This window comes from Phoxinus phoxinus (assembly GCF_949152265.1).
Source record: "Phoxinus phoxinus genome assembly, chromosome: 19".
In the NCBI taxonomy this organism is placed as follows: domain Eukaryota; kingdom Metazoa; phylum Chordata; class Actinopteri; order Cypriniformes; family Leuciscidae; genus Phoxinus; species Phoxinus phoxinus.
Genome location: NC_136894.1, coordinates 12,051,231 through 12,077,624, shown reverse-complemented (window position 1 = coordinate 12,077,624; position 26,394 = coordinate 12,051,231). Strand labels below are relative to the sequence as shown.

Sequence of the window (26,394 nt, the reverse complement as noted above, 5' to 3'; positions counted from 1 at the left end):
CAAACCTGTATGACAAATTTTATTCTGTGGCACATAAGGTATTTTGTACGGAAGCTCTGAACCGCAAAGTATAAAAAAAAAATGTATCTGTACCCAAAAAAAAAAAGGAATCTGTGGGGAAAAAAAAGAAAATCGATGAAAAAAAAATTCTAGCATTTCGAGATTTAAGATTAAAGATTTATAGAATTTTTTTTTTTTTACGTTGCGGTTCAGGGCTCCCGTAATTTTGAGAAACATCTGGTGTGGTTTTTTTGTCCATTCAATGGTGACCAAAGCTGTTTGGTTTTTGTATTCCGCAAATGAAAGTCATAGATGTTTGTAATGTGATGAGGGCGAGTAAATAATGAAATTACACACTTGTAAATGTAAAATTAATTCACAGCAAGAAAAAAAAACAGTTGGAACAAAAGCTTTTTAATAAGGCTTTTATGGAATTGGCGACATACAGACACTAAAATTGCACTACAGCAAAAATAACAAACACGTTTTCTTACTTTCCTTATCACGCACAGTACTAATTCATGAACATTTTGTTTGCATTAAACATGTTTATCACTCTTACAAGCAATAGATATGCTAGACCTTCCCTTGGTGTCCATATTGTCTGCTCACTTGTAGTGATCTTTAACCCATAAAGAGGAACAGAAAACCGTAGTATTTGTGCTCTTATGTGGTGTAAACAGATAGTTCACCCAAAAATGGAAATTCTGTCAATATTGCAAAAGACAAGAGTGTTGAGGTTCAAACAATATTGGACCTCGTTGATTTTAAATGTTTGAACAAATAAAAAAAAACACCAGGACACTTTTCAAAATATCTTCTATGCTTCACAGAAAAAAGTTATTAAGGTTTAGAACAACATAAGGCAGGGGTCTCCAACACGCCACTCATGGCCTGATTTAAAGGGATAGTTTACCCAAAAATTTAAATTCTGTCATCATTTACTCACCCTCAAGTTGTTCCAAACCTGTATGAATTTCTTTCTTCTGCTGAACACAAAAGATGATATTTTGGAAAAAAATTGGGTACACAAACAGTTGATGGGCCCTATGGAAGTCAATGGGGCCCATCAACTGTTTGGTTACAACTTGATCATGAGTAAATGATGACAGAATTTTCATTTTTGGGTGAACCATCCCTTTAAGGTAGCTCGCCAAGACGTAGTCCTTTTCATCCAAACAGATTGAGCTAATAGTGTCCCACCCCCTCCAAAGCATATGAAGTATTTTGACAAAGTATTTGACATATCAGCCGTAAGATTATTTATTTATTTATGAACATGCAGATGTACTTACAATATAAAAGAATAAAAACCAACATAAGAAAAAACCTTATCAGGACATTTAAGTTTCAATCAGCATCATCACGCTCATATGGCTACAAGGCTTGTTTGCAGCAGGATGAGTAAAGAGAGTAGCCTGGTTGACACCAGACCCTTCTCAGTTGTAACTGAGAGTGGGTCTGGGGAAGGGTCATTCACAGACCATTTACAGAGGCGTCACCAACGGACATGGCTCAAATGCCTCTGGGCGAAATCGGATAGACCTAAAACCAATCAGAGCTATCGTCATCGTGTAAAGCCCGCCTCAACGTTTGTGATTGGTGCCTCGATTTTGAAAAATTGGAAATGGGCTTGAATAGGCTCTTGGCCAGACTGACTTGCAGAGCAAATCTCAAATTGTCCGGAAGTTCGTCAAGGTTTTCCCAGGCTATAAAGAGAGCGTTCAAGCTAAGAAAATAAAGAAAAAAACACTATTTTCATTATTGTTCATTTGAGAGTTAGGATACATTCTTTAAGAGATTTAAGTATTGAATAACATGAGTAGCTCTCAGCCACTTTAATTTTTTTAAAGTAGCTCTCAAATGAAATAAGGTTGGAGACGCCTGACATAAGGAAATTGTAGAATTTCATTTTTGGGTAAACTGTCCCTAAGTGAATATAAAGACCACACTGCACTGACAGACGGCGACCAACACAGGCAATCCCCAGATGACAGTACGTCCCTTCTCAGAAATTCTGCTACCCGACAAATGCCAATTGAACATGCGAAAACAAGTGCCGACCAATGCCAACAACGGCAAAAACAAGAGAAGTGTCTGTTGCCCTTGGTCAGTGTCAATTGGTCTTAACAAGGGCACTATAATTTAGTTTCTCGAGGCTAAAGAGCAAATGCTTTGGCAGTGTTTGGCCTACACAATGACAATTCGAAATCATTTTGAAGCAACCATAAAGTTATTATATATTGATTACGAAGATAAACATTTTTTTTCCTAATGTGCACTGATAAATTATGCACAATAAGCCTACAAACATGTATTTAAAAAAAAAAACAAGGTTAATTTTGATTTCATTGTAACAACCCACACTACCGATGATCAAATGTGATCTAAACTCCTCCCCCAACACTGCCCTCATTGTTTCGCTGCATCTCCAAGTAATTTTGGGCTGTGGTCCTTCCGTGTTGCTCCTTCAGGTGGCGGCGTAGAGCAGGCTTGTGGGCAAAGCTGACGTGGCAGTATGCGCACACGTGCGGGCGCTCCCCGCTGTGCAGGTTCATGTGGTCGCACAGTGTTGACTTCTGAGTGAAGGTCTTGTGGCACAGGGGGCAGCAGTGGAGCTTTGAAGAGCCGCGATGGACGATCATGTGGCGGTTGAGGTTACTGGAGTGGCTGAAGTGCTTCCCACAGCATGGACACACATATAGCCTGTGTGTCGACAGGGAATGCATGGCTAAATCCTGTGTTGAGGAAAACGCTAATCCGCACTGCTCACACACTACTGGTCCAGTTACGCAAGACGTGGATCCCACCACTGCCACGGACTCGTCAGCAGCGCCACGCTCATTTGAAGGCGCCCCGACTCCCATTGCTTCTTCCCCGCTGGAAGCTTCCACACCGAAGTGTGCAGGAGCTCCATCGGAGCCGATCTCTTCTCCTTGTCCCTCTCCAGCCCTGTAGTCAACGCGGAGGGTACCGTCGGCAAGATGTTGATTGGGCAGGTAATTGGCCCCAAAGTCCGCTCCAAAACTACCCATAATCTCATCTGGGGTTGGAAAGCGCCAAGCTTCCTGATAGTTACCCAAGAGCTTGCGGTCCTTGAAGGTGTACCGCTTTCTGTGTTTAAAGCCTCTTCCTCTGCCTCCCCTGTGTTCTCCGTTGCGTCGTTTCCACATGCGGCCCGACCCTCGGAGGCCGTTACCTTTGGCTCGCCCCTCCATATTGGACTCATCTATGCCTGTGTCCAGCTGACAGTGGTCGTCTAATACAACAACAGCTTCTCTGTCTTCCTCCCCAGCACCGGGCGACTTCTCTGGGTCATGATGTTCATCATTGATGTGCACCTGAAAGATGTCACTTTCATGCCCGTCCTCTCCCTCGAAGTGGACAGATCCATCTGATCCTCTAATCTGTCATGGTGAAAACATAAATTAGTTGAACTTGTTGGATGCAAACGAGCAAGCTGGCAAAATAAGAGCTGATCTTGATTAGGGAAGTTCAAACTGACAGCAATATGCAGCAACCAAAAGTAATTCATTTTAGCAATTTGATGCGACATATCTGTTGCAAAAGTCTTTATGCAAATATCTGCAACTGAGCAGTTATGTGCCTACCACATATGGCTGGGCTTTATTGTGAACATACACAATTTGTCATGATTTTGCTGGCGATGTAAAATTAAGGAACATTGCAATAATTTAGATTTTGAATAATGAATTTTACAATTAAACATTGAATAATGTTTTTATTTAGCCATTAAGTTTTCCAGAAGGCCATTATACAAATCTCAGATCCTTTCTTTTCTCAAAACTCTAGCAATATGTGGTTTTAATAGTGTCTCTATTTAAAGGGGGCATATTATGCCCTTAAAGTCTTGGTTTTGATTTTAAATGACTAATTATTAAGCTTTTTTTCACATATTTTACATTATTGCAGTACCTCTCTTCAAAGTCTATAAGTAACGCTATGTTTAGTTCCCATCTCTGTGAAGCCCCTCCATAAGAAAAGCACAATGTGCTCTGATAACCGTTAACCATAACCGTTTAAAGTTTAAACACATCACCAACGCAACTCAACCAGATCTTGCTCCTTTTTTTGCAATTAATTAAAAATTCTGAAGGATTCCAAAAAAAAAAATAGTTTTGCTAAAAAATGTTCACAGAAATCACTGCATGGCATTTTTCAGGGACAAAATCATGGAAACATGTTTCATATTCGTCTATCCATCAACAGGGACGACTACTACAACCACCAATATCAACTTGACAAATTCTAGTAATAGGGCTGTCAGTGTGAACGGTCCCTCTGTATTTTCCTTTGAGATTAAGACGACATCAAATCTACATGCAAACACATGCATTTGATTTAATCTATTAGCTTCTGAATCAAATCCAACAGATATTTACATGGTGTATGGTCAAATCACTGTCATCTTTGAGAGGGATGTTGGAGAGTTCAGCATCAGCAGCCTGGAGCTCCTTTCCTGAACTGTGCGGATGCAGCGATGCAGTATCAGAAGGAGATGAAATAGATCCCAGTGAATGGGTACTTCCACTGACAATCACTGGCATAGACTGAGGGTCTTCTGATTTCACAGTCTAAATAGATCATAAGAGTAATAGACAATGAATGAACAAGAACAAAGTGGAAATGGAGGGAGGGAGTGAGAAAGAATTGCAATGTTGCACTGTTTTTGCATTACAATAAATTTTTATATAGATAGTTAATCATTTACTCTCATGTTGACCCTCGTGTCATTTCAATTCTGTTATCATTTACTCTCATGTCATTCCCTCATGTCATTCCAAACATCTTTAGCAGTTACCTTTTTTATTGAATCAAACAATCACCATGGGCTATCAAGCTCCAACAAAAACAAAAAGTATTTTTCAGTTTTCTTTGTTGTATTTTTCAGTTTTCTGAAACCATTCAAGAACTACTGCAGAGGACAGTTGAGGCTTTCGCACCAGAGGAACGGTTTTATAGTTCCTATAATATTGGTGGAAGGACCAGCTTTTTGGCGTGTTCGCAGAGCAGGAACTGGGAACTAGCTCCTACCTAGCACAATAGCAACTAACAGTGACGTTGGCCAAACACATGCCATACGAAACACCGAAAAGCTGTGTAAACACACAGTTTACAACATATACTCCACGAACTGACTCCACGAACATAGAAAACAGCGTTAGATGGCATTTACCTGTCGCCTTTGTCTCCGGCATTGTGTTTTTTTTTCTCAAAGAAATGTAGCAATGTAAGTTGTCGTAGGATATTTTGTCTATTAGCCCTCCTTTTTCCTTTTAATCACATAACTTATACATCTACATTTCATCTTCTCTGATATCACAAAGCCCACAGCACACAACAAAATCACAGCTCAGATAACGGTGTCCTCCATTCTCCAGTTGTTGACCTTGAATGCCACGCTTAAATGATGTCACTGTCGGCCGGCTTATGTCACTTTAGAGTTCTGAATGCCGGTGCGAATGCAACCAGGAAAATGGACCTAGGAACATTTAGTCATTGACTGCCCTGGTGGCTAGTTCCTATAACTGAGTTCCTATAGAGCTGGTAAGTCCCGCCCCCTCCGTAAAACCCCGCTGGACCTCAAAGTTGAAAAACCGTCAATGCAAGTGAATGGGAGAAAATAATTATTTTCTGGTCCCGTTTGAATTGTGCCATGAATGTGAACATATGTTGTCTGTGAATTTTTTATATAATCTTTCATGTTACAAGTTTGACAGTATATGGTATGATTCGTCGGCTAGCAGTTGTGGAAAAGACATAACGAGAAAGACTACATGTCGCCTATGTGACGTCACCCCATAAAGTTGACTTACCCGTGGTTTTCGCCAACCTCAACGATTTTGTCCTCTCCCTGAAAGAAGGCGGTGAAGTGCACCAAAGACACAGCCATGTCTAGTGGGATCCATGAGCTAGAGCCGTGAGCTAGTGGTGTTGACGTTTCAAACGCGTCGAAAGCAGCGAAGAGTTGTAGTCCACAAAGTGCTCTCACACAAAGTCTACCCGTATCAAACTTCTACCCGCTAAATTGTAGCATTCTTCACACGAAAGATTATATAAAAAATTCACAGACAACATATGTTCACATTCATGGCACAATTCGAACGGGACCAGAAAATAATTATTTTCTCCCATTCACTTGCATTGACGGTTTTTCAACTTTGAGGTCCAGTGGGGTTTTACGGAGGAGGCGGGACTTACCAGCTCTATAACTACCAGGTGCGAAAGCCACTATTGTCAAATACTAACATCTTAAATTTCAGTCCATTTCTTACACAAAACTAAGACTTGGATAACAAATCTCAATTCGTATGAACCCCTTTTACTAGTCCTTTTTATAGCATTACAGCCTCTGGTCGTTTGCATGGATTTTGAGAAGCATTTTGTCTGTTAGAGCTTAGAGTGTCTCAGCAGATGGTCCAGAATGTGACAAAACGTCTGGTCTTCAATCAGCCAAAGAAGACCCACGTCACACCCCTCCTGATCTAACTGCACTGGCTCCCAGTTGTGGCCAAAATCAAATTTAAGGTTTTGGTGCTGGCTTTCAGGACTGCCACTGGAACAACACCTTCCTATCTCAATTCACGCTTGCAAGTGTGAGCTCTCACCCGCCAGCTACGGTCACTGAATGAGTGGCGCCTTCTTGTTTCCTGACAAAAAAGGCACAAAGCCACTCTCCAAAACCTTCACTCTCTCTGATCCTCTCTGGTGGAATGAGCTGCAAACCTCCACCCGAGGCACTGAGAACATCACAACTTTCAAGAAACGGCTGAAGACACCTCTTCTACAAGCATTTAACCACTTCACAAACTTTAACCAATGCCCTTAGGCCCTGTTTACACCTGATATTAAGATGCGGTTTGGTCAATCAGATCACAAGTGGACGAGGGAGATACATTCCCGTTTACACCTGGTGTTTTAATCCTTCTATTTTGTCCACTTTCGACCACTTATGTCCTGATTTGTTCGAGGGGAGGGGTCTTTTATCTTTCGATCTAATGGACAAAATAAGCTGCAGCAATTTACATATGAACGCGAAAGGAGACGACTGAAAAACATACAGAGTTTAGCAGCTTCTGTTTCTGCTCTGAAAGCTGCAAGACCACTGCAAATGCGGTAAGTGTGTGTTAGAAATCAGGAATGGTGAGAGAACATTGCGCTTGGTACGTTTTCATCTCAAACCAAACTTCAGCCGACAAAGTTTAAATCCCGTCTGGCTAGCACGCTTACCATAATGTTAGGCCAGTAGGCAGAAAGTAGGCACAAAAGTCTTTTGTGGAACACATACGACACAATCACCGTCTACACCACGATAGCAATCTGGTCGAATGCATTTTCGACTACCTCTGGAAGTGGTCAAAAGTAGACAAGATCAAAACTTTTTAGACCCCGTTTACACCTGTATTTAGAGTCATCCACTTGTGATCGGATTGATGAAAATGCTTCTTAATACCAGATCTAAACGGGGCCTTACACACACACACACACACACACAAAATTATCTAAGTTGTATTATCTTCTCTGCATTTCTCCCCTGCTCTATCTTGTATCCTAATCGAGCTTGCTAATAAACCTGGGATTGTATACTTTAAATATTGTTGGCTCTGTGACTAATTGACCCTTCGCAGGGAGCTTGATTGACATGTGATATGACCAATCATACTAGAGCCCTGCACGGGCCTCAAATCTAGGCCCTAGCCCGGCCCTGGCCCGGGACGCTCAGGCCCTAGCCCGGCCCGTGTCCGACAGCTCATCATAATTATCAGCCCGAGTCCTACCCGAGCCCGTTTTTTTATTTTTTATTTTTTATACAGAGCTGTAGCCTGGCCTAGGGCAAACTAGATATTTGCAGCCATTAAAATATTTCCGTTTTTGTTAGTTATGTTTCTTTTCATTTCTTTATTAAGTTAATTTAGACAAATGTTCGGTTTCTTTTAGTTTTTTTTATTGACGACCAAGCAGCCAACAGCGAGTTAAACATGTTTGATCCATTTAGCCTCTCAAATCAACACTTTACTTGGCTACAATATAATCCATAAAACACCTTAAGCATATCACACATAGACAGTTATAGGCCTAGTTTAAACGTTTATTATCATTTTTTAAAAGCTGAGGCAAACTGCTCTGCTGCTCACAGTCGCAACAGCGCTCGCAAACGAAATGAGCTATAGCCTACAATCTAAACAAATCAAATAAATGGCATTAAATTAAAAACAAACATGCAGATTATCTTACCTCAAAAATCAAGTCTTCACTACAGAACATGGCCATTCTTATTTCCAATAGTTTCCAACAGACTGATGAAAATAAAGTCGTTTTCAAACGAAAACCAACAAGACAGCCCCCTAACATGGCTAAGAACAGTTTCTTACAGAGCATCGTGAAGAAAAATCACAGTAGGCTATCCACAGTGGAAGGTTTTAATCCAGTCGTACTTTTTTCTTGAACTATTCCAGCAACGCTGAAGTCACGCTCGCTATACTTCTGCTACTGGTGGGGACACTAAAAACAGCGAGCCGGTCGCGCAAATCTTGGGTCGTGCCGCCGGGGAACCTGTGTGCGTGCGTGCGTGTGCGCGAGCGCGAGCAGACTGTCATGTGTCAGTCATATGTCAGTGTGATTTAAAACGTCTTTCGATGTTTGTTTTTCCATCGTCAACTTCTCATATTTAATTTTAATACATGTCTGAAATAGGCTATAAAAAGAAGGATAAGCCTAAAACAGGCCCGAGGCCCGGCCCGCGTGTGAACTATGACGTGAAAATTGGCCCGAAGCCCGGCCCTAGGGGCGTAAATAAGTCGGGGCCCGTCGGGCTCGGGCTGAAATGCAGGGCTCTAAATCATACTTCTCCATCCGCCATTTTGTCCGACAAAGCAGTCAGGAGAGTTAGTAGATTAACATGGGAGGATTTGAACTTGAAAAACGGAGTGTACTGACGCCTTTCCGCGGCTAAAACAACATTCCTTCTTATGTTCATTCATGTTTATTTGATAGAGCTTAGAGTGAAATTAACTAGAAGGAAGAGATGATTGGTTCACGGGCAGCTTTAACTAAGGCTCTACAGCGATCTGTCAGACGCATGAAAGAGCCACAAAACTGTATTTATTGTTTAAATTTCTTTTAAAAAATTACCAAATTTGAAAGGTGAGACTTTGTTTAATATCAAAAGTAACCCAAAAGTAACCAGGTATGTCCTGTCTGTCGGCGCGATGTCAGAGTGCTCTCTTCTCCGCGATGTATTTTTCACTGCGTGAGAACATGGTGTGGCGTGAGAGCGGCGTAGCTTGTCGGACATAGCAACAGTAACTAAAGGGGGCGGGTCTTTGCGAACAGTAAATTGCTTATGTTCCTCTATTGTAAGTTGCTTTGCATAAAAGTGTCTTCCATGTAAATGTACAGAAAAGATTGTGTCCTCCAAGACAGGATTTTTATTTCTGGATGAACTATTTCATTAAGAAGAAACAAGGTCTGTAATAGTGTTTGAGTTTGGAATACTCACAATTGGGCTGCGACTCCGGGGCTGCATGTACTGGCTCAGGGCTCCTCTGCATTTCTCCACTACATGCTCCATCTGCAGGTAGCTGGCTGCGGTCAGGTAGTTCACAATTTCTCTGGCACTGAACTGCAGCATCCCTGTGTAACAGGACTGGAGGAGTTCACATACTACAGTTGAGCTGTGCAACATCGACACCTGCTGAACAGAGAGAGCATTATTTAATAGAATTGCTAAGAAGCGGTAGTAGCGATAGATCTTTTCTTCCATATAAGTGATCCATATAGTACATCCGAAGGGAATGGAAAAATGTTTAAGGCAGGGACCTGGTTCTATTTATTGTTTGTTGTGTATGAATGAAGGCAGATCTAAATGTGAGCTTGCAGCCGATTGTAAGAAAGGGATGGGTTTAATTGGACTAAATGCTTGAAAAATGGGAAAGAATGGCATCAAAATAATTGTACGCTAACTGGTAGCACACTCATTTATTTGATCCACTACATAGAAAGTAAAATGGACCAAAGCAACACTAATGATACAGAAGAAAGATCCAATGGTTCGCTTCTGATGACCCTCTAACTTAATAACTCGGATTGTATGAGACGCTGTTCACCTGTAGCTCTGATGAGGGGTTCAGGAGAAACTGGTCCCTGAGAAATGCAGAGCAAGCAGCCAGCACAACCTTATGACCCCTGAACATGCGCCTGCCTCCCGCCACGATGGTGACGTCACAGAAGTGCTGCTGTGCCCGCAGGGAGTTCATGTTACTCAGGGTGTTGTCTCCATGCCCGGGCAAACGGAAACTCACCACATCCCCATTCATGTTGTTCCACAGGAAGCTAAAGGAAAAAACACACACACACACACACACACTGTAAGTACATGTAGGCTAGTTAATTAATATTACTCAGTACTTATTTGAGTAAGTACAATGTAACTACGTCAGCTTAAAATAAAGGGTTACACTTTATTTTATGGTGTCATTGTTACAGTGCAATTATATATTTAAGTACTGAGTAATATTAATTAAGTGCATGTAATGTTACTTACTATAGAGTTAGGGTAGGATTAGGGTTTGGTTGAGGGTTAGTTGCATGTAATTATGCATAATTAACTGTTAATAATACTATTGTAAATACAAGGACACTGTAAAATAAAGTGTTACCAAATAAAGTGTAACCGTTTTTTTTTCGTGACACTGAAGTTAAGTTACTATAGCAGCTACAAGTAAATATTTAATTTAACGTAAAAAAATACGCATCAGAAACAACATGTCCATGAATATTCTCATAACGTCATTCATTCATATTTAGAACAAAGCAGCAGCTGCACATATGAGCATTGTTATTGCACGTTAATTACATTGTTGTAAAGTAGCTAATGTATCGTCTTTTGTTCAGACAGAATGTCTAACACAGTCTTCACTACACTACAAACTAATCTGATAAATAACATGAACTTACTTGACAGTGATTTATTGAGAAGAAATCAATAATGCAGAACACAAACACATGTATGGTGTCTGTTGATCAACCCAGCTTCATCCACATCACTGGAATAGCGAAAACATCAAACTAAAACACTCAAACTGAACTCGTTTACAAAAGTCTGTTGTTTTTATGCGTCTAAGTTCGGTCATACCTACAATATATTTTCTATTTTGCTCCGTGTGTTTTAAACACAGCTAAAATTTTAACAGCTAAAATTCGCAGATTGAAATGAAGTCAGAAAACTAAACAGGAAATTTCGAACCCTAAAGACGATTTTCAAAATAAAAGCCCACGTAGACAACAGACACGATATTGGCGACGTAACGCTAATATGGCGGCTGTGTTCAAGAGCCAACCGCTTGTTTGTTTACTCTACTCTAACGTGCATACATGAGCTTAAAAACATTGTTGTTTATATTTTAGGCATATGTAATTGGTTTGACAGCTTGTATACTTTGTATTTTTAACTTAAAATTCAGTAAGCATTTTCCTGTCTTTGAGTTTAGTGTCAAAAGGCCTTTAATCTTTGTTTTACGTGGTAATAATTTGCATACAATGAGTAACCACATGGAGGCGCTATGAATTCAGGATGGAAAAAAAGAGATATTTACAAACAGAGAAATTATTAAAGTGAATATAAAACAGAAACATGTCAAAGCCACCAGAAAGAATTGGAATCTCAGTATGTTATTATCAGTTAATTTTAATGATTAATTTAATGTTATTTACATGGATGGAAAAACACGGCTGATTGAAGACTAGAAACCAGAGACTTATCTCATAAACTCAGAAGATGTTTTTGTCTCAGCTCTGTTAATAGTATTTGCAAGAAGCAGAACAACCATTTTACTGGTAGAATTTATTAAGCATGTTTTCATAATGAATCCATCAGTTACAGTGGTTGAATTACACCTCAATGACTCAAAACCAAACAATACCAAGATTATGAGCAATAGTCTTAAGCAGTGTGGTTTTTCACCAGAACTGCAGATGTTAGAGACTGATAAGGACAAGACTGATAGACTATTGAAGACAACTGATGTAATGTTTCACAAATTATTCCCTTGAAATCATGGGTAAGTACTGAATATTTCTTAATGACCACAGTAATCATAAATCTCACTGTAATGTATTCTCAGAGCATATATTCTCTTAATCAAACAAGATGAGAAAGAAGATTAAACAGTATTTAAAACACTGTCAGGAACAAGACCAAAACACAATTAATATTGATAATATGTAATTTAACACACTTCAAACCATCGCACCCTGGAAATATAATGATGCAGTTCATAATCTAGGGAATGAAATCCATATTCATCCAACCCTGTGATGGAAGAATGTGATTAGTAACATCACTTCGATTGATCAATAACTCAACCAAAAAGTGCTAAAGCTATGATGTTGTAAACTACACTGTACAGTACATTATTACAATGACACACTCATATTTATATATATATATTCGTAATTTCTTTCCAATGTACAGTTTACACATCAGATTTACACAGGTAAACATCAAACGTACAGGATTTAATTATTAGTGTTGTTTCCATCCAGTCATTTTAATTCCAAGTTGTACTGCATATTCTCTTCATCTTTGCACACAAAGCAAATGGATAAAATATGCCCCCAATTGAATTTGATGAAACTGGCATTTGCAATATCCTGTTGAAATGTTTCCCATATGAGTTACTGCAGCTTGCATTATCATTTGCAGAGGATTACAAAACACAGATATAAAGGCATCAAAATCTACATTCTTTGTCTACATTAAACCAAACTGATAACCATCCAGTTCTAACGGTAGTAATGAGTTCAAAAGGAAGACCTTAAAGTAATTAATTTGCCCCAAACAAAACCTTGCTAAATGTGTCTAAGTTTCTAAAGGAAATTGGTGGGTTAAAGGTAAGACATTTTGAAATGCACCATCATGCAAGTGAACATTCAGAAAACGGACAATTTTATGATTCTGATTCTGTTCATGAAGCCACCTGTCTAAATAATTGAATCAAAAGCGAATGCCTTTTCAATTGTCAGTATAGTTTAAGTGAATTCAATTAAAAGTGTGAGCCAATTTGACAGGTCTATTTCCGTCTAATGAACTGCCACTGAACTGGTAACATTAAAGAGGAGTGCAATCAAAGAGCCATTAAAGAGTGACTTTATACGTGCCATATCTGTTAGTGTTCATTGGTCCATGAAGAGACATAAAGAAGTCATACAGGAAAGTGCTGTTCACATTTTTTTCTGTAAACTCATAAAGAAAGTGCTTAATACCTCTCTCTCCCCCTAGTGTGGCCCCACAGCTGTCTAATTTTATCATTTATGAGGGACACAAAACCATAAACATGCTGGCAGAACAAAAGGAAACCACATTAAAACCCAAACTGCTACTGCAAAGAAGAACTAAAGATACAACCAATGCTGATTTCGGGACAGATTTGAGAGGACATAAATTGTAACAACCAAGGGATGAGCCACTGATGCATCATGAAACATTCACTTGCATAGCAATCTAGTTAGAATAGACCTTCATTGATCAGTCAACCCATAGACTGGGCCAATGGGCACATGTCTGGTGTCCAATATCATAAAGCAAAAACTCTAGAGCCAAAACAACAACTCCAATTTCACAACGGGTCAATTTAGATTGATCTCCAAAAAGTAACAACACAACAGCTTTGAAATAAGATGCTATGTCCACAATGCACTTACAGGCTGGAGATCTTGTGCAACCCATGAGCAATTCTGAACTGATGAAACTAAACTAGTAAGGAAATTTGGACACCATGTCCTATGATTCAAAGGAAAGTTGTAGTGCGTAAGTAAGTGTTGTGAAGTTATGAGCTAATAAAGGCTGGTAATACAGTTTTTTATAGGAGCAGGAAACAGGGATACTTGCTCTGCTGAAGAAGTTTAAGGACAGTGTGGAGAGCAGATTAATAAAAACTTTGAGGAAAATGAAGAGGAAACAGAGAGCAGAAAGAATGAGGTCTGTATATTCAATCCATCTTCTCTTTTTGGACCAGTTTCGGTGCGTCAACAAACTCTCGTCCATTGACCACGATGACAGCGGCCGTAAGAGCACTGGCCATTCCCCAGAATAACACGTACGCCAGGGTCTCCGTCCAAGTGTCACCTGATAGAGAGTACAGATCCATTATTATTCACAAACTACCGCACTACTGTATTCTAACTCAAGCTTTCTAAGAAAATGGGATTTATTTAAATGAGGAATATTGCAACGTGTACATTTCCGGAAGGAAACTCAAGACTACAATCGAGGCGTTTCAGGGAGTTCAGAAACAGTGCTAACTGATATACTGAATAACTCCCTTTGGAGTGACTTTGTCATGCTCAAACAGTAACAACTGTTAGGACCCCTAACAAGCACAATAGGACCCCTTTAAAGAGGCTTTTTTATTATTTATGATATCAGCACGGTTAAAATTAATTTTAATTGAGAAATTAAAAACACGCTCATCACTGAAGAGGCACTGAAGTCACTGCATGAATAAATTGGATAAATCTTAAATGCATCTTAAAAGGATTTTTGAATAGATTTATTATTATTATGATGAATGTATCTGGACATAAAAATAAAATTAGGGTATGATATGACCCTATTGCTTTATTTCACATTGCATTATAATGACCTTACCAGCCATTAGGAGACAGATGATGCACATGGAGAAAGCCACCACCATAATAACAGGAAGCTGCGGGAGGAATTACAGAGAAATAGCGATATAAAAAATGTAGGAAATGACCAGCAGCTGGTGGTGTTGAATTATAAATGTTAGGACTGCCTGAAGCAGCTTGGACTAAATTTTCTCTTTTTTATTCATCATGGTATTGACCTCTTTTGATTCGAATTATTTTACAAGCAGTATGCACAAAGCACTGACCAAGATGAACTTCCAGTCCTTCTGCGCGTGCAGAGGCGTCAAGCCATCAGTTTCATCCACTGTATAGTTTCCGAGGAAGAGATCGATAGAGTCCTGTGGGCAAAGTCGATTACTTAAAATTCACCACAGCAAACTGGGTCTGATTGAAAGACATAAAGACAAAGATGTCATACGCACTTGTCTGAACCCGTCTGAGAAATTGTTCTTGTAATAACGGATCATTGAGTTCCAGCCGTCCATTACCAAGCCCCAATGAGTCCTCTTCCCGGTTCTGAGGTCAAAGGTGAAGGTTACAACGGTAGACGTACACAACTGCAGATATTCTGAAAGGAGTCTGGGACGAGTACCTGGTGAAGTCAGTTTTCAGGGCTCCTGTTCCTGCATACTGTTTAGCACAGGCATTGGCATTGTCTGCCCACGCTGAGAGAAAGAGTAAATGAAAACAATGGTTTCTTGCTTTATTTATAGGCGATAACAGGAGAATGTGTGTGTATTGAAGTAATTTCTAGAAATATAAACACACCGTTCTTATAAATCTTCTCAAAATCAGCCTGTTCCTCAATCCTCTGGCCTACATGGAGGACACCCATCCTCTGAAATGACATGCAGCTCAAGGTGAGGAGGTACACATAATGATAAACAATTGTCAACCACATTATGGATCCATATAATTGATTTCTAAATGTTTGCAAGCAATCATGACCGCACAAAAGCGTTTACACTTCCTAAAAAGACATGACGCATCAAGTTTCTAGGAAGTTTCAAAGCCACACAAATTAGTCAAGTGCGTAAGTATCCTCAATTGCGTCACACCTGGTTAGGACGAGGCTATTTGTGATGCGGTCTCTCACCTGTAGCTGACTCTGAAGGGAGCGTCTGGCCAGCAGGCTCTGAATAACGTTGGTGCGGTCCAGACAGTCCATACAGTTACTGCGGAAGGTTCCAGACTGCTCGGACGACACCTTCCCGTCTGAGCTCACCATAAAGTACCTGCAGAATCAACATTCAAGAACCAGATAAAAGCGAGCCAGTGACGACATCAGAGACCACAGTCCTGATTAAATGACTCGCATATTTACACATCAGACTTTCCATCCTCTCTTCACAGACATATAGTCTTTGTGTCATCTCCAAAAGCTTCTTATGTAATATTTTCTATAAAAATTTATAGAAATTACATTAGTACAGAAATAAATACAAACCCAAACTCGTCTTGCATTTCAGAAACTGCATCAACGAGAATCTGGAGGCGATGCCATCTCATCTTACTGCACTCTTTGTGAAAGTCAAAGGCTATGTACCTCAAATGAAACAGAAGCGTCACTACACAGTGAAATACAAGAGGCAAATAGACAGATCTGATATGATCATAAGATATCTGCTTTTAAGTAAAGTTTTTAGAAGCTACTAAATGTAACAAAAAATTGTGTTACAAAAGATTTCTATTTGAAATAAATGCTGTTCTTTTGAACTTTCTATTAATCAAAGAACCCTAAAAAAATGTTTCAGGGTTTCCACAAAAATATTAATTAGCACAACTGTCAACATTGATTATAATAAGAAATGTTTCTTGAGCAGTAAATCAGCATATTAGAATGATTTCTGGAGGATCATGATTGGAGTAATTATGCTGAAAATTCAGTTTCGCCATCACAAGAATACATTAAAGTATATTAAAATAGAAAACAGCTTTGTAATTTTTTTTAATAATATTTCAAAATAGTACTGTTTTTACAGTGTTTTGGTCAAAGAGCACACTTCTCAACAAGATGAATGATTTGAGCCATCTGACATCGTGTAATACTTAGTTTTAAGTCAAAAACCCAAATTCTAGTATGAGCAATAATAATTGCCTTAGCAAACACGACTAAAAAGGCACCTGTAGGCATTAAAAAAAATCTGTTTAAGTACTTGATGAGTCCGTTTTCAATGCCGTTGACCATTTTGGCGAAGGCCTGTTCAAGGGGCAACTCAGATCCTTTCTGATTCACCTACAGACAAAGCAATTATCTTAAACTTTGTAACCAATGGCTACAGTTTTCTGAAATATTCTACCATAAGAAAAATGTAAGAATTTATTTACCAAATTTAGAATCACTTGTTTGCCATAAATGAGAACCTGTGACTCAAAATGCCTCCTGAATCCATCCATCTGCAACCAGATAAGATAAATGATAGATGACAGACAGACAGACAGACAGACAGACAGACAGATAGATGTGGTCTTACATGATTGGTTTCGGTGCTTATTTGTGGCTTGGGCTTGTACTTCAGGTTGGGTCTTTGAGACCAGAAAAAGGGCATGGAGCCCCGAGTCTGTGTAAGAGGAGAGTGAAAGAGGACTACTGAGGTGAATTTTGGGAGGTCAACAACAAATATCTGTGTAATAGAGGCCAACAGTAATTTCAACCAACCTGCACAAAGGACGCTCTCCCATTATTGTACTGGACTATCTGTTCTGTCTCAACGAAGTTAGCAGCATGTCCTTCTGAGTCAATGCCTGGGGTGCAGGGGGAAATTATAATATCTGCAGTACAGACAACTGTGTGCATTTGTATAAATGCTTGAATATATCTGACCTCTGACATAATATCGAACCCCCGCTCTAAAACAGCTCCGTCTAGAGATGAGGATCCACTGAAACACCTTCCCATTGATGCAGCATGGCTTCATCACAATAACTGAAGCAATGGGTTAAGCCTCAATATCACATGGTTTTACTACTAATGCGACTGTTTTATCCAAAGCAACTTACAGTGCAAATGACAGGGGCAATCCCCTTGCTAAATAAAATGTATTTGAAGATTATGGATTTTAAACTAGTCATGTCCAGTTAGAGATTCTTTTTCTTTATCCGGACAGTCAAGGCCAAATAAAGAGAGCAACTTAACCGTGAACAACGTTGTTAAAATACACCTCAAAGGATACATCCATGGATGACAGGAAATGCAAATTTGTGGAGCTGAAAAGGGGAACCAGTGAATAAGCACATTTGATTTTCTCATGTTTAATGTTTTATGCATTAGGAATAGTTTTATACCTCGGGCTGTGAGATGATTTCTCTTAAAAGGTTTCCATTCCACACGAACCTCTGGTCTGCCTATGAGGAGAGACAAGAGAAAACCAAACTAAACAACTTCCAGAGATCATCTGAGAAGTTATTGTTATTTTGCAGGATGAAAGGCATGATGAACAATGCAACCAAATATGCTCAGGAAGTTTGAACGCACAAAACTTGAACTTTATCAAAAAGAAGCCAGACACAAAAGCATAAAATCTGGCTTTGAAAACAAAACATGAGGGAAAACACACTGTGTGCCCGCATGTCAGCAAGTGTGCTTGTAAAACAAGAGCTTTGCAAATCTAGTTCACAAAGAGACGGCACATCTCCTGTGAATTGATGTGAATTGTAAATTAGGGATGCGGTTTGAGACAATGAGCTGACCAGAGCAACCTGCACCCTGCTGTGCTCTATTTCTCTTTCTGCCACTGAAACCTCAAACAGCTCTGTCTCTCTTCTACCATCATCACTCGCTCTCATCTGCAGTCTTTCCTCTGCTCACCCTCTCTAGCAGGCTCATCTCCTGGAAGTCCGGGCTGGTGTTGGACAGGCGCTGTTGGGTGTGGGTCAGGTCATAGTCCGTGCAGAAGTAGAAACCGTCTGTATTGAGTACACTGCTAATCATAGTCAGAAACGCCTTGTTGTCTTGCATCTGTGAGAATGAAACAGCCATTGAATAAGATTATAGGCAATACATAATTCGAACAAAAATAAGACTAGGGTTGTTGTTTTATTATTTCATTAATTGGGGCATTTTGGCAATTTTATTAATGGAAAAAGTAAAGAAATTACAGGACATAATGGGGAGAAGATGGGGAAATGTGATCAGGTAAGGGTGAGCTATAATTAACTTGACAATAAAACCTAGCAATATAACAAAAAGTAAACCTTACAATTATGGTAAATAATGATGCAATATATAGATTTTACAGAGGGGATTTTGGATATCTCTTTGTGTCACTCTCGAAATCAAAATACTGTCAATAGCCAGAAAAATGAAATTACAATTTGTTTTAGGAATAAATGTTGCATAAAATCAGGAACATTATATAAACCCCTCTGTAAAAATCCTTCAGAATATAAATAGGAATAAACCTGTAAAGTTTGGTGTTATGCAAGTGCTGCTGAAGTGGAGATTTCTGACTCAGAGTAGGAGAAAATACTCATTTTGAGAAAGCGGCCTTTAAAAGATATGTACTGTAATTGAAATCTACAGACGCAGATAGATAAAGTGCTATAAAAAACACACTTAAAAGACTATTTTGGATTTTTTCTTTAAAAAGGTGCATGAAACCTGTGTTTTCTCACCTTACATTATAAATGTAAAAAATAATTATTAATGATACAACTAATAATTATCAATCATACTTATAATAATAAAACAATTGTTTCTATTATTAATGTATCATTAATATAATTTAATGATACTATTTTGTCTGTTTCTCTCTTTTCAGCTAAAAAAAAAAGGACTTGTACTAAATTTATAATAGACAATTGGCAAATTTGGGTCACAATATAATGTGGGCCAAATCTGAACTTGCATCTCTCTCATGAAGATTTAATGGCCCGGTTTCACAGACAGGGCTTAGATTAAGTCAGGATTAGGCCTTAGTTCAATAAGCATATTTAAGTAGCTTTTATAAACATGCCTTAGAAAAAGAAAAAAAACTACTAGTGTGCATCTAGAGACAAAACAATAGCACTGGCATTTTAAGATATATTATTGCAAGTTGCTTTCAGTTAAAACTGCTCAAACATACATTTTAGTCTGCCTTGTCTGTGAAACCGGGGGAAAGTATCTGGAGCAGATCTAACTGCTAAGTGCTAAGCCATGACATTGACAAAGAAAAGGAGCTTGTCATGTTCAAAAAAGTTTTGTAGTTGGGCTTATGCAAATCATGTATTCACATCATGCATGTTAACAAGTTAATCTGCTCCAATGCATCACACACAGCACTCACGGCAATATTACTTTGGCACAACTCGTTCATTCTAACTGAAAACAAACTTTGCTAAATGTGCAGGTGCCAAAACTACGCTCTAGGTCAATGGCAAGACTTTCAATCTGTGCATATCCCTTCTGCGGTCAGTGACCACTAGCCAAAGCTCTGATTCTGGGAATGGGGTGGAATAGGAACGACCTGAATTGAGTCCTCCTCCCAGAAGAACCTGGTCAGCAGAACCTTTAGCTCAAAATGTCACAATATTTAACATAAATCATTATGTAGACAATTCATGCATGGAATCAAAATTAGGGTGAGCAACAGATTAGTAAACGTGTGGCATCTTCATCTCACTGTCTTATTAAGTGAGGCCAGAATCATAGTTTGGACAAGTATGCAAACAACGCTGAGAACGCAAAACGTACTCGCATTTTCTTATTAAATTGTGGTCTGGCACATTTTGAGACAAAACAATGCAATTAAACCGTCGCTAGACGCATTCACTGCAGATTTGAACCCTTAAATTGTCATACTTTATTCTTATTTACATTTACTCATTTAGCAGTAAATTAATTTAGCAGATGAATCATTCAGATTAATTTAGCAGATACTCTTATCTGAAGGTTCAGAGGTGTTTGGAGTACTTTATCGGTCTAGTTAGTCCACTTGCACTTGCATTCAAGGCTTCCAGGCACTTTTTCAACTCTAGCAGGAAACATTTCCTGTGCCCATTACTGGTCTACTCACCGGCTGTATCCAAGGCCAGCGTTTCAGCCGAAGTCTTAGCCTTGCTAAATAATGCAGCAAGTATACAACACTGTAATGAGATATCACTGAGCTCTGAGCGTGGGCTCAAATGAAAAATTTACTGTACGAGTTCATCCCGCTTTCACAAACTGGAGCTGCATCAGCTGCGTTGTTATCACAGCACTTCTGAGTAAACTATAAATAGAGAAAAAAGGCTAAAGAATCATAGCAGGAAACCTTTGGTTATGATTTAGAGACGTACTGGGAAACTCATCAAACAACAAGTGACATTTAGAGCCCACTTTCTATTCAAGGTGTTACAAACATCAGCATTAGACTGAAAGTTGAGGTTAGGGACTTTGATGACCTGAATATCTGTGAGGTGCAAAATGGTCTTCTTATAAGAAATCACATCAAACTCCACCGCTTTCCACACAGTGTGGCCAAACAAGTCACCCACTTTCCTCTTCCGGGTGATGACTATGAGGTACATCCCTGAAGAAGCCAAAAAAAGTCATGCGTCACGGTAAGCAAACATGTACGTGATACAATTAACGTTCCGCATTCTGTGGAACATTATTATATGGGACCTACCAGCCACAAGGCGAACAGTTCCCATGATTCCACAAATGGGCCTGGTTACACCTGATGGGGGGATGTCCTTAACACCTTCAAGAACAAACAAAAAAACATTAATGCACCATACAAATGACAGTAAACCATTTTGCAGATTGGGAAGATTTAAAGAGGTCCTATTACACTTTTTTTACATGTTCAACAATCTTTAGTGTGTAATGTTGCTGTTTGAGCGTGAAAAAGGTCTGCAAAGTTACAAAACACAAAGTCACTTCAAAGGGAGTTATTCTCTATTATCAGTAATCACTGTTTCTGAACTCCCTGAAGGGTCTCGACTGGGAATTTACATGTCACAATATCCCTGATTGAAATAATTCCCACACAATTCATGCACAGAAAAGGGCGGGGCCTGGTTAAGTTGCATTAGTAATGAGTTGAAACTCGTGGTTATGGTAAGGTGCGTGACATTTCCGAAATTCAAAGTTCGAAGCGGTTGACCAATCACAAAATACTGATCCAGACAAACAATCAGAGCACATTGCGTTTTCAAAAGAGGGGCTTTATAGAGACGGTACCTAAAAAGAGCGTTACAGAGGTGCTGCAACAATGTAAAATATGTGAAAGAATAAGATAATGTTTTTTTTTAACATTTAAACATGAAAACCTAATCTAATAGACCTCAAAATCAAGATAATATAGGTCCCGGTCCCCTTTAATATACTTCTCTGCTCCAGCACGAGGAAGTAACAGTGCTGTGCTCTGCTATTTCTGGGATACACCTTTAACACAGCAACTACCTAAAACAGAGAACTACGACAAAATCCAAATAGCTGCCATAACTTTTAATCGATGCCAGTACACTTTGAAAGGTCTGATTCTCTTGCATGTTGAGGCTCTTCAGAAATGTCAGATCAAATCAGCCCATACTATAAATCTTTCACTGTACTTTTATTTTTACATGGTCAGAGAAATGAGGTGCTTAACCTTCAGAAAATGTTCATCGCCAACCTCAGGAAGACAAACTACATTTTATATTAGCGTTTTTATTTGCCATTCACTTTTTGTACTCCTGTAATTGAAATTTGGGACATTTAGAAATATAGTTTAAACACCCTAGTTTGGTAGTTTGCCAATTGTTTAGCAATAGATAATAGTTTGGGGTTGGTAAGATGTTTTTGAAAGAAGTCTCTTATGCTCAGCAAGGTGGCATTTATTTGAACAAAAATACAGTAAAAACTGAAATTTTGCAAAATATTATTACAATTTAAAATAGCTGAGACATGTACATACATTTTGAGACTTTTAGAATTTTTTTAGATTTGATATGAAATATGATAATTTCTCATGCTGGGCTAATTTTAAATTAGACAAGGTTTATCAAACATTTCCAGTAGTTGTCCTGTAAAACATTTGTGCTTTAAAAAAAATATAGGACACCAAAGTGTATTATAACAGAATGGGTCATTTGTATAAAAAAATTAATGGAATACAAAGTATTTAGACTGGCTTCCAATCTTATTAGTCATCAAACCGTACCTGCAAGGGTCATCTCGGTGGACACCCTATCAATAACCAACACTTCATTAGCTCCATCATCACAAGCCTCAATGTAGAACTTCTCAGGTGTTGCATGGCTATGAAAAGCAGAAAAGACAAGAAAAAAAAATCAGCAATCATGTTCTATTTTTTAAACCCAAAATATTTCTGATTAAAGTAAGAGCAGCACGTCTATTCTGAGTCTTTTCTCACAGGTTTTACCGATATAAAACAAGGGGTCAGGGTTTGGCAGGTTAGCATATGGAAGTTAGCTAGTATCTGTATTCTGGTAGGAAATCGCAAGATTATTGGAAATGTTCTAAACATTACTGAGTGAAGACAAAAAACACTGAAGCTTTTGACAAGTGATAATATCAACAAGACGAAACATCGTCAGAAACATCATAGCTTTAAAGTTAATCTCATCTCAGACCATCTGTAGAGACCAGATTATCAGCAGCGTCATAAATCATAAATTAAATACTTTTTAATTTCGGCTGTGCATATTTTTTATAAAGTTTAGACAAAATGACAGATAGGATTGGATTATCTCTTTATGCAAGTTTCGACAGTGTGAGGAGTTTGAGAATCTGTTTCAATAACACATCCTATGCGCGTGTCCACCTTTTATGACTGTAGTCTTCCTTCCTTGCCAAAATGCTGAGCAAGCACTTTCTGTGCACCACTTAACGCGTCAGGCATCCTGCGCTTGCACGGTTAAACTCAGCCCCATTAACCATTAGTGCATAATAGGACTGAGGCATTTGTCTCAATTTCAAAATTTACTTGATGGCTCAAGTTTGTTTAGATGACACATGGTTAAACAACAACTTGGTATTTTTAACCAAACCATAACCCTAACTCTATAGTAAGTACATGTAGCTAAATTATATCACTAAGTACTTTATAGTAAGTATTTGAAAGAGTAGAATGTAACTACATCACCTTAAAATAAAGTGTAACCGTGTCTCGTGTCTGTATATGACAAAACACAGCCATTGTGAATCATAGAAAACATTAAATACAAAATAATATACACAATAAATCCTGTATTGTGTAGATTTTGTATTATGTAGCCTACATTCTGTATCATGTGTCTATTTTAATTTGTATCGTGTATATTTCATGTACATGTCATGCCTTGTAAAGTGCACTGTCTGTACAGTACGTACCAAAAACTTTCACCCACCACTACACTTCTTTGTTTTGGTGGTGAGAGAATAAAGGTGATTTGGATAATGAGTCTAAGCACACACAGTGCTTATGGTGCAAGGGTTAATGTCATTATAGTTTTTCTGTAATACCACTTGCAATGTTCTTTTTATTATGCAAGAGGCCATTCATAAGACTCAAAGGCTTACTGTACCTCAAAAAACAAAGTAGACTTTATAAAAATGAAGGCAAATTTCATAATTAAAGCTGATGCAAACAATAATTTATATTCTGGTGTTTAGGACACATAATGGTGAAGCTAAAAGACTGTAAAGAACATGTCTGGGTCACCACAGCAAATAACATAAATACATTAAATAAACAAATAATATTTAAATCAAATAAATAACTACTACCAATATTTTTTTAACAATACATTTAAAAAATGTTGTATTGTAACATTATTATGACAATTAAGCACATTTTATCTTTACTGTGATGCAAAAAAAAAAATTCTAAAAGCAACTTAAATTGCTTAAATTTATATTATTTAAATTGTAAAACGTACAGAAATACACATCATGGTAGTATTTTTTAAATCGGCATGAAACACAGGTTGCGATAGTCTTTTCTTTCCTATTTATAAAAAAAAAAAAAAAAAAAAAAACTTTGCCCATCGGGAATTGGTTTTCTATTGCGGTCTCATGTGATTGACAGGTTGTCCCACCCTCTTACCAGTAAACACATCATCAGAAAACTGAAGAGATGTCGTTGTGGGATTACAAGGAGGACATATGAATTTTAAAGAAATAATAATAATGTGCATAAATAAATCATTTGATGAATAGAATACTGCAATCTTCCATAAAAACAAGAATTGTCAAGTTTGATTTCATGGTGACTTTAAAGTGCATAGAGACTCTTATGGGCCAAATTATGTTTCTGACATAGCCTACTGGTTTTATTGAAGGAAAGAAAATCTGTGCCCATATAAGATGATTTTAATTTAAATTGCCATGAAAATAATAATCTTGTGCAAAAAAAAAATCCTCGTTCTCAGAACCGTCCATGTTCAGATGTCAGTAACTCAGAATACAGACAGTCCACTGTAACTTATATCAGTGTCTGATAACCAAATGTCATGTTGATGCAAGGTGTGGGCTAGTGACATTCCATTCAGGTTAACAAACTTCCCTTACAATGGTGCGCCTGCAGTTCCACCCCTTAAATAAAGCACAATTTTAACAGTATAGATACATACCAATAAGTCAAATGACTAGATATTTATATACACATCTAATAGTTCTCAATAGCTTTTTCAAATATAATATATTTCAAAGAAATAATAGATGTCATCCTGTACAAAAAAAGTGTATAGCAGTAATAATGTATTGACTGAAAAGCATTAACAGTTTAACAGCAGCTTTACACAAATGCAGCACTGAAACAGATCACTGTGCTTCAGTGCATTTTAAGCATAGTCAAAAATGAGCAACTTAACTTGCACTCTCACTCATGTATGAGAACAGGTGCTGTCCAGACTCACCACACGGTCTCATAATAACCCAGTGAGCTGCCTAGACAGCATTTGGCGAATCACAGGTGCGCTGTATTGCCTAAATTCAGTGAAAAGGTTCGCCTCGGACGTTTTGTCTAGACAGGTAGCTCATGGGGTTTTGATACACAGCCAATCTGAACTGTCTCTGAACGGCTTAAGCCTGTACAGCTTCCACAACAACATAAAACTGCCCTGTACAGACAACCACACACCCTGACAGCGCCCACAGACGCTGCCATTAAACAAGCTGACATTCATTAAAGTGGAACTGAGCGCTGTATGGGTTTATATATGTCGCTGTGCTCGAATAAAAGTTTCAACTTACAGGTTGAACCTCTCGTAGGCGGTCGCCATCTTCACTTCCGGGTTTGGTAAATCCGACGTGACGTATATGTGGGAGTGGTGACCGGAAGTTGCGGCTTCTGGTTCAGACGTCACGGTGCAGGTTACCTCATTTGCACCTAGAGTATTTGTCTAATTTGATATACTATTAGGTCTCTCTTTGTAAGATATATATATATATATATATATAATTTATATATAATTTATTTACTTCTCAAACAGTAAAAAAGCGATTGAGTTTGTTTATTAACAAGTACAAATTATGAGATAAAGCATCATATTTATGAAATTAAAAGTTGACAAAATATAGTTTAATATATAACATAAAAGGTCAAAATTATTATAACCATAATATGATAAATTCTAATTTGACATAAAAAGTCGAAAGTATTAGATTAAATAATAAGTGTGACAGTTATGTCATAATTTTGACATTTTATCTCATGATTATGACTTTTTATTATAAATTATGTACCAAAACACGATTTGTTTTCTTATGTGGCTTCCATCCCAATAAGCACAACACATTTCTAAGACATTGTGATCTCATTTTCCAGTTTAATT

The 26,394-nt window shown here is 38.3% G+C and overlaps 2 protein-coding genes across 8 annotated transcripts; both read right to left on the bottom strand.

Annotated features, from left to right (window-relative positions):
- Positions 1-393: 393 nt before the first annotated feature.
- On the bottom strand, positions 394-11,269 carry LOC306986579 (uncharacterized protein). Of its 7 annotated transcripts, none has more exons than XR_013794995.1 (6): positions 10,978-11,256; positions 10,128-10,353; positions 9,521-9,712; positions 4,404-4,595; positions 1,111-3,407; positions 396-1,047 (listed from the first exon to the last, which is right to left on the bottom strand). XR_013794995.1 is itself a non-coding variant. In XM_079589944.1 (6 exons), the coding sequence occupies exons 3-6, from the start codon at positions 10,335-10,337 to the stop codon at positions 2,388-2,390; spliced, it is 1,614 nt and encodes a 537-aa protein (XP_079446070.1). In that variant the 5' UTR covers positions 10,338-10,353; positions 10,978-11,066; positions 11,156-11,269; the 3' UTR covers positions 400-2,387. The 7 variants fall into 7 exon arrangements, 5 of the variants coding, with proteins under 5 accessions (XP_079446067.1, XP_079446070.1, XP_079446068.1 ...); XM_079589944.1 differs by having other exon boundaries at positions 400-3,407; positions 10,978-11,066; positions 11,156-11,269; XM_079589942.1 differs by having other exon boundaries at positions 400-3,407; positions 9,521-9,715; positions 10,978-11,066; positions 11,156-11,222.
- Positions 11,270-11,692: 423 nt separating this feature from the next.
- On the bottom strand, positions 11,693-25,871 carry sacm1la (SAC1 like phosphatidylinositide phosphatase a). The gene is made up of 20 exons (XM_079590782.1): positions 25,814-25,871; positions 22,779-22,876; positions 21,261-21,335; positions 21,034-21,161; positions 18,479-18,628; positions 17,956-18,015; positions 17,844-17,877; positions 17,495-17,596; positions 17,330-17,415; positions 17,145-17,231; positions 16,999-17,067; positions 16,827-16,906; positions 16,118-16,216; positions 15,767-15,905; positions 15,439-15,508; positions 15,263-15,335; positions 15,093-15,186; positions 14,916-15,008; positions 14,669-14,726; positions 11,693-14,146 (listed from the first exon to the last, which is right to left on the bottom strand). Exons 1-20 carry the CDS (start codon positions 25,840-25,842, stop codon positions 14,010-14,012), a joined length of 1,761 nt encoding a protein of 586 aa, XP_079446908.1. The 5' UTR covers positions 25,843-25,871; the 3' UTR covers positions 11,693-14,009.
- Positions 25,872-26,394: the final 523 nt, after the last annotated feature.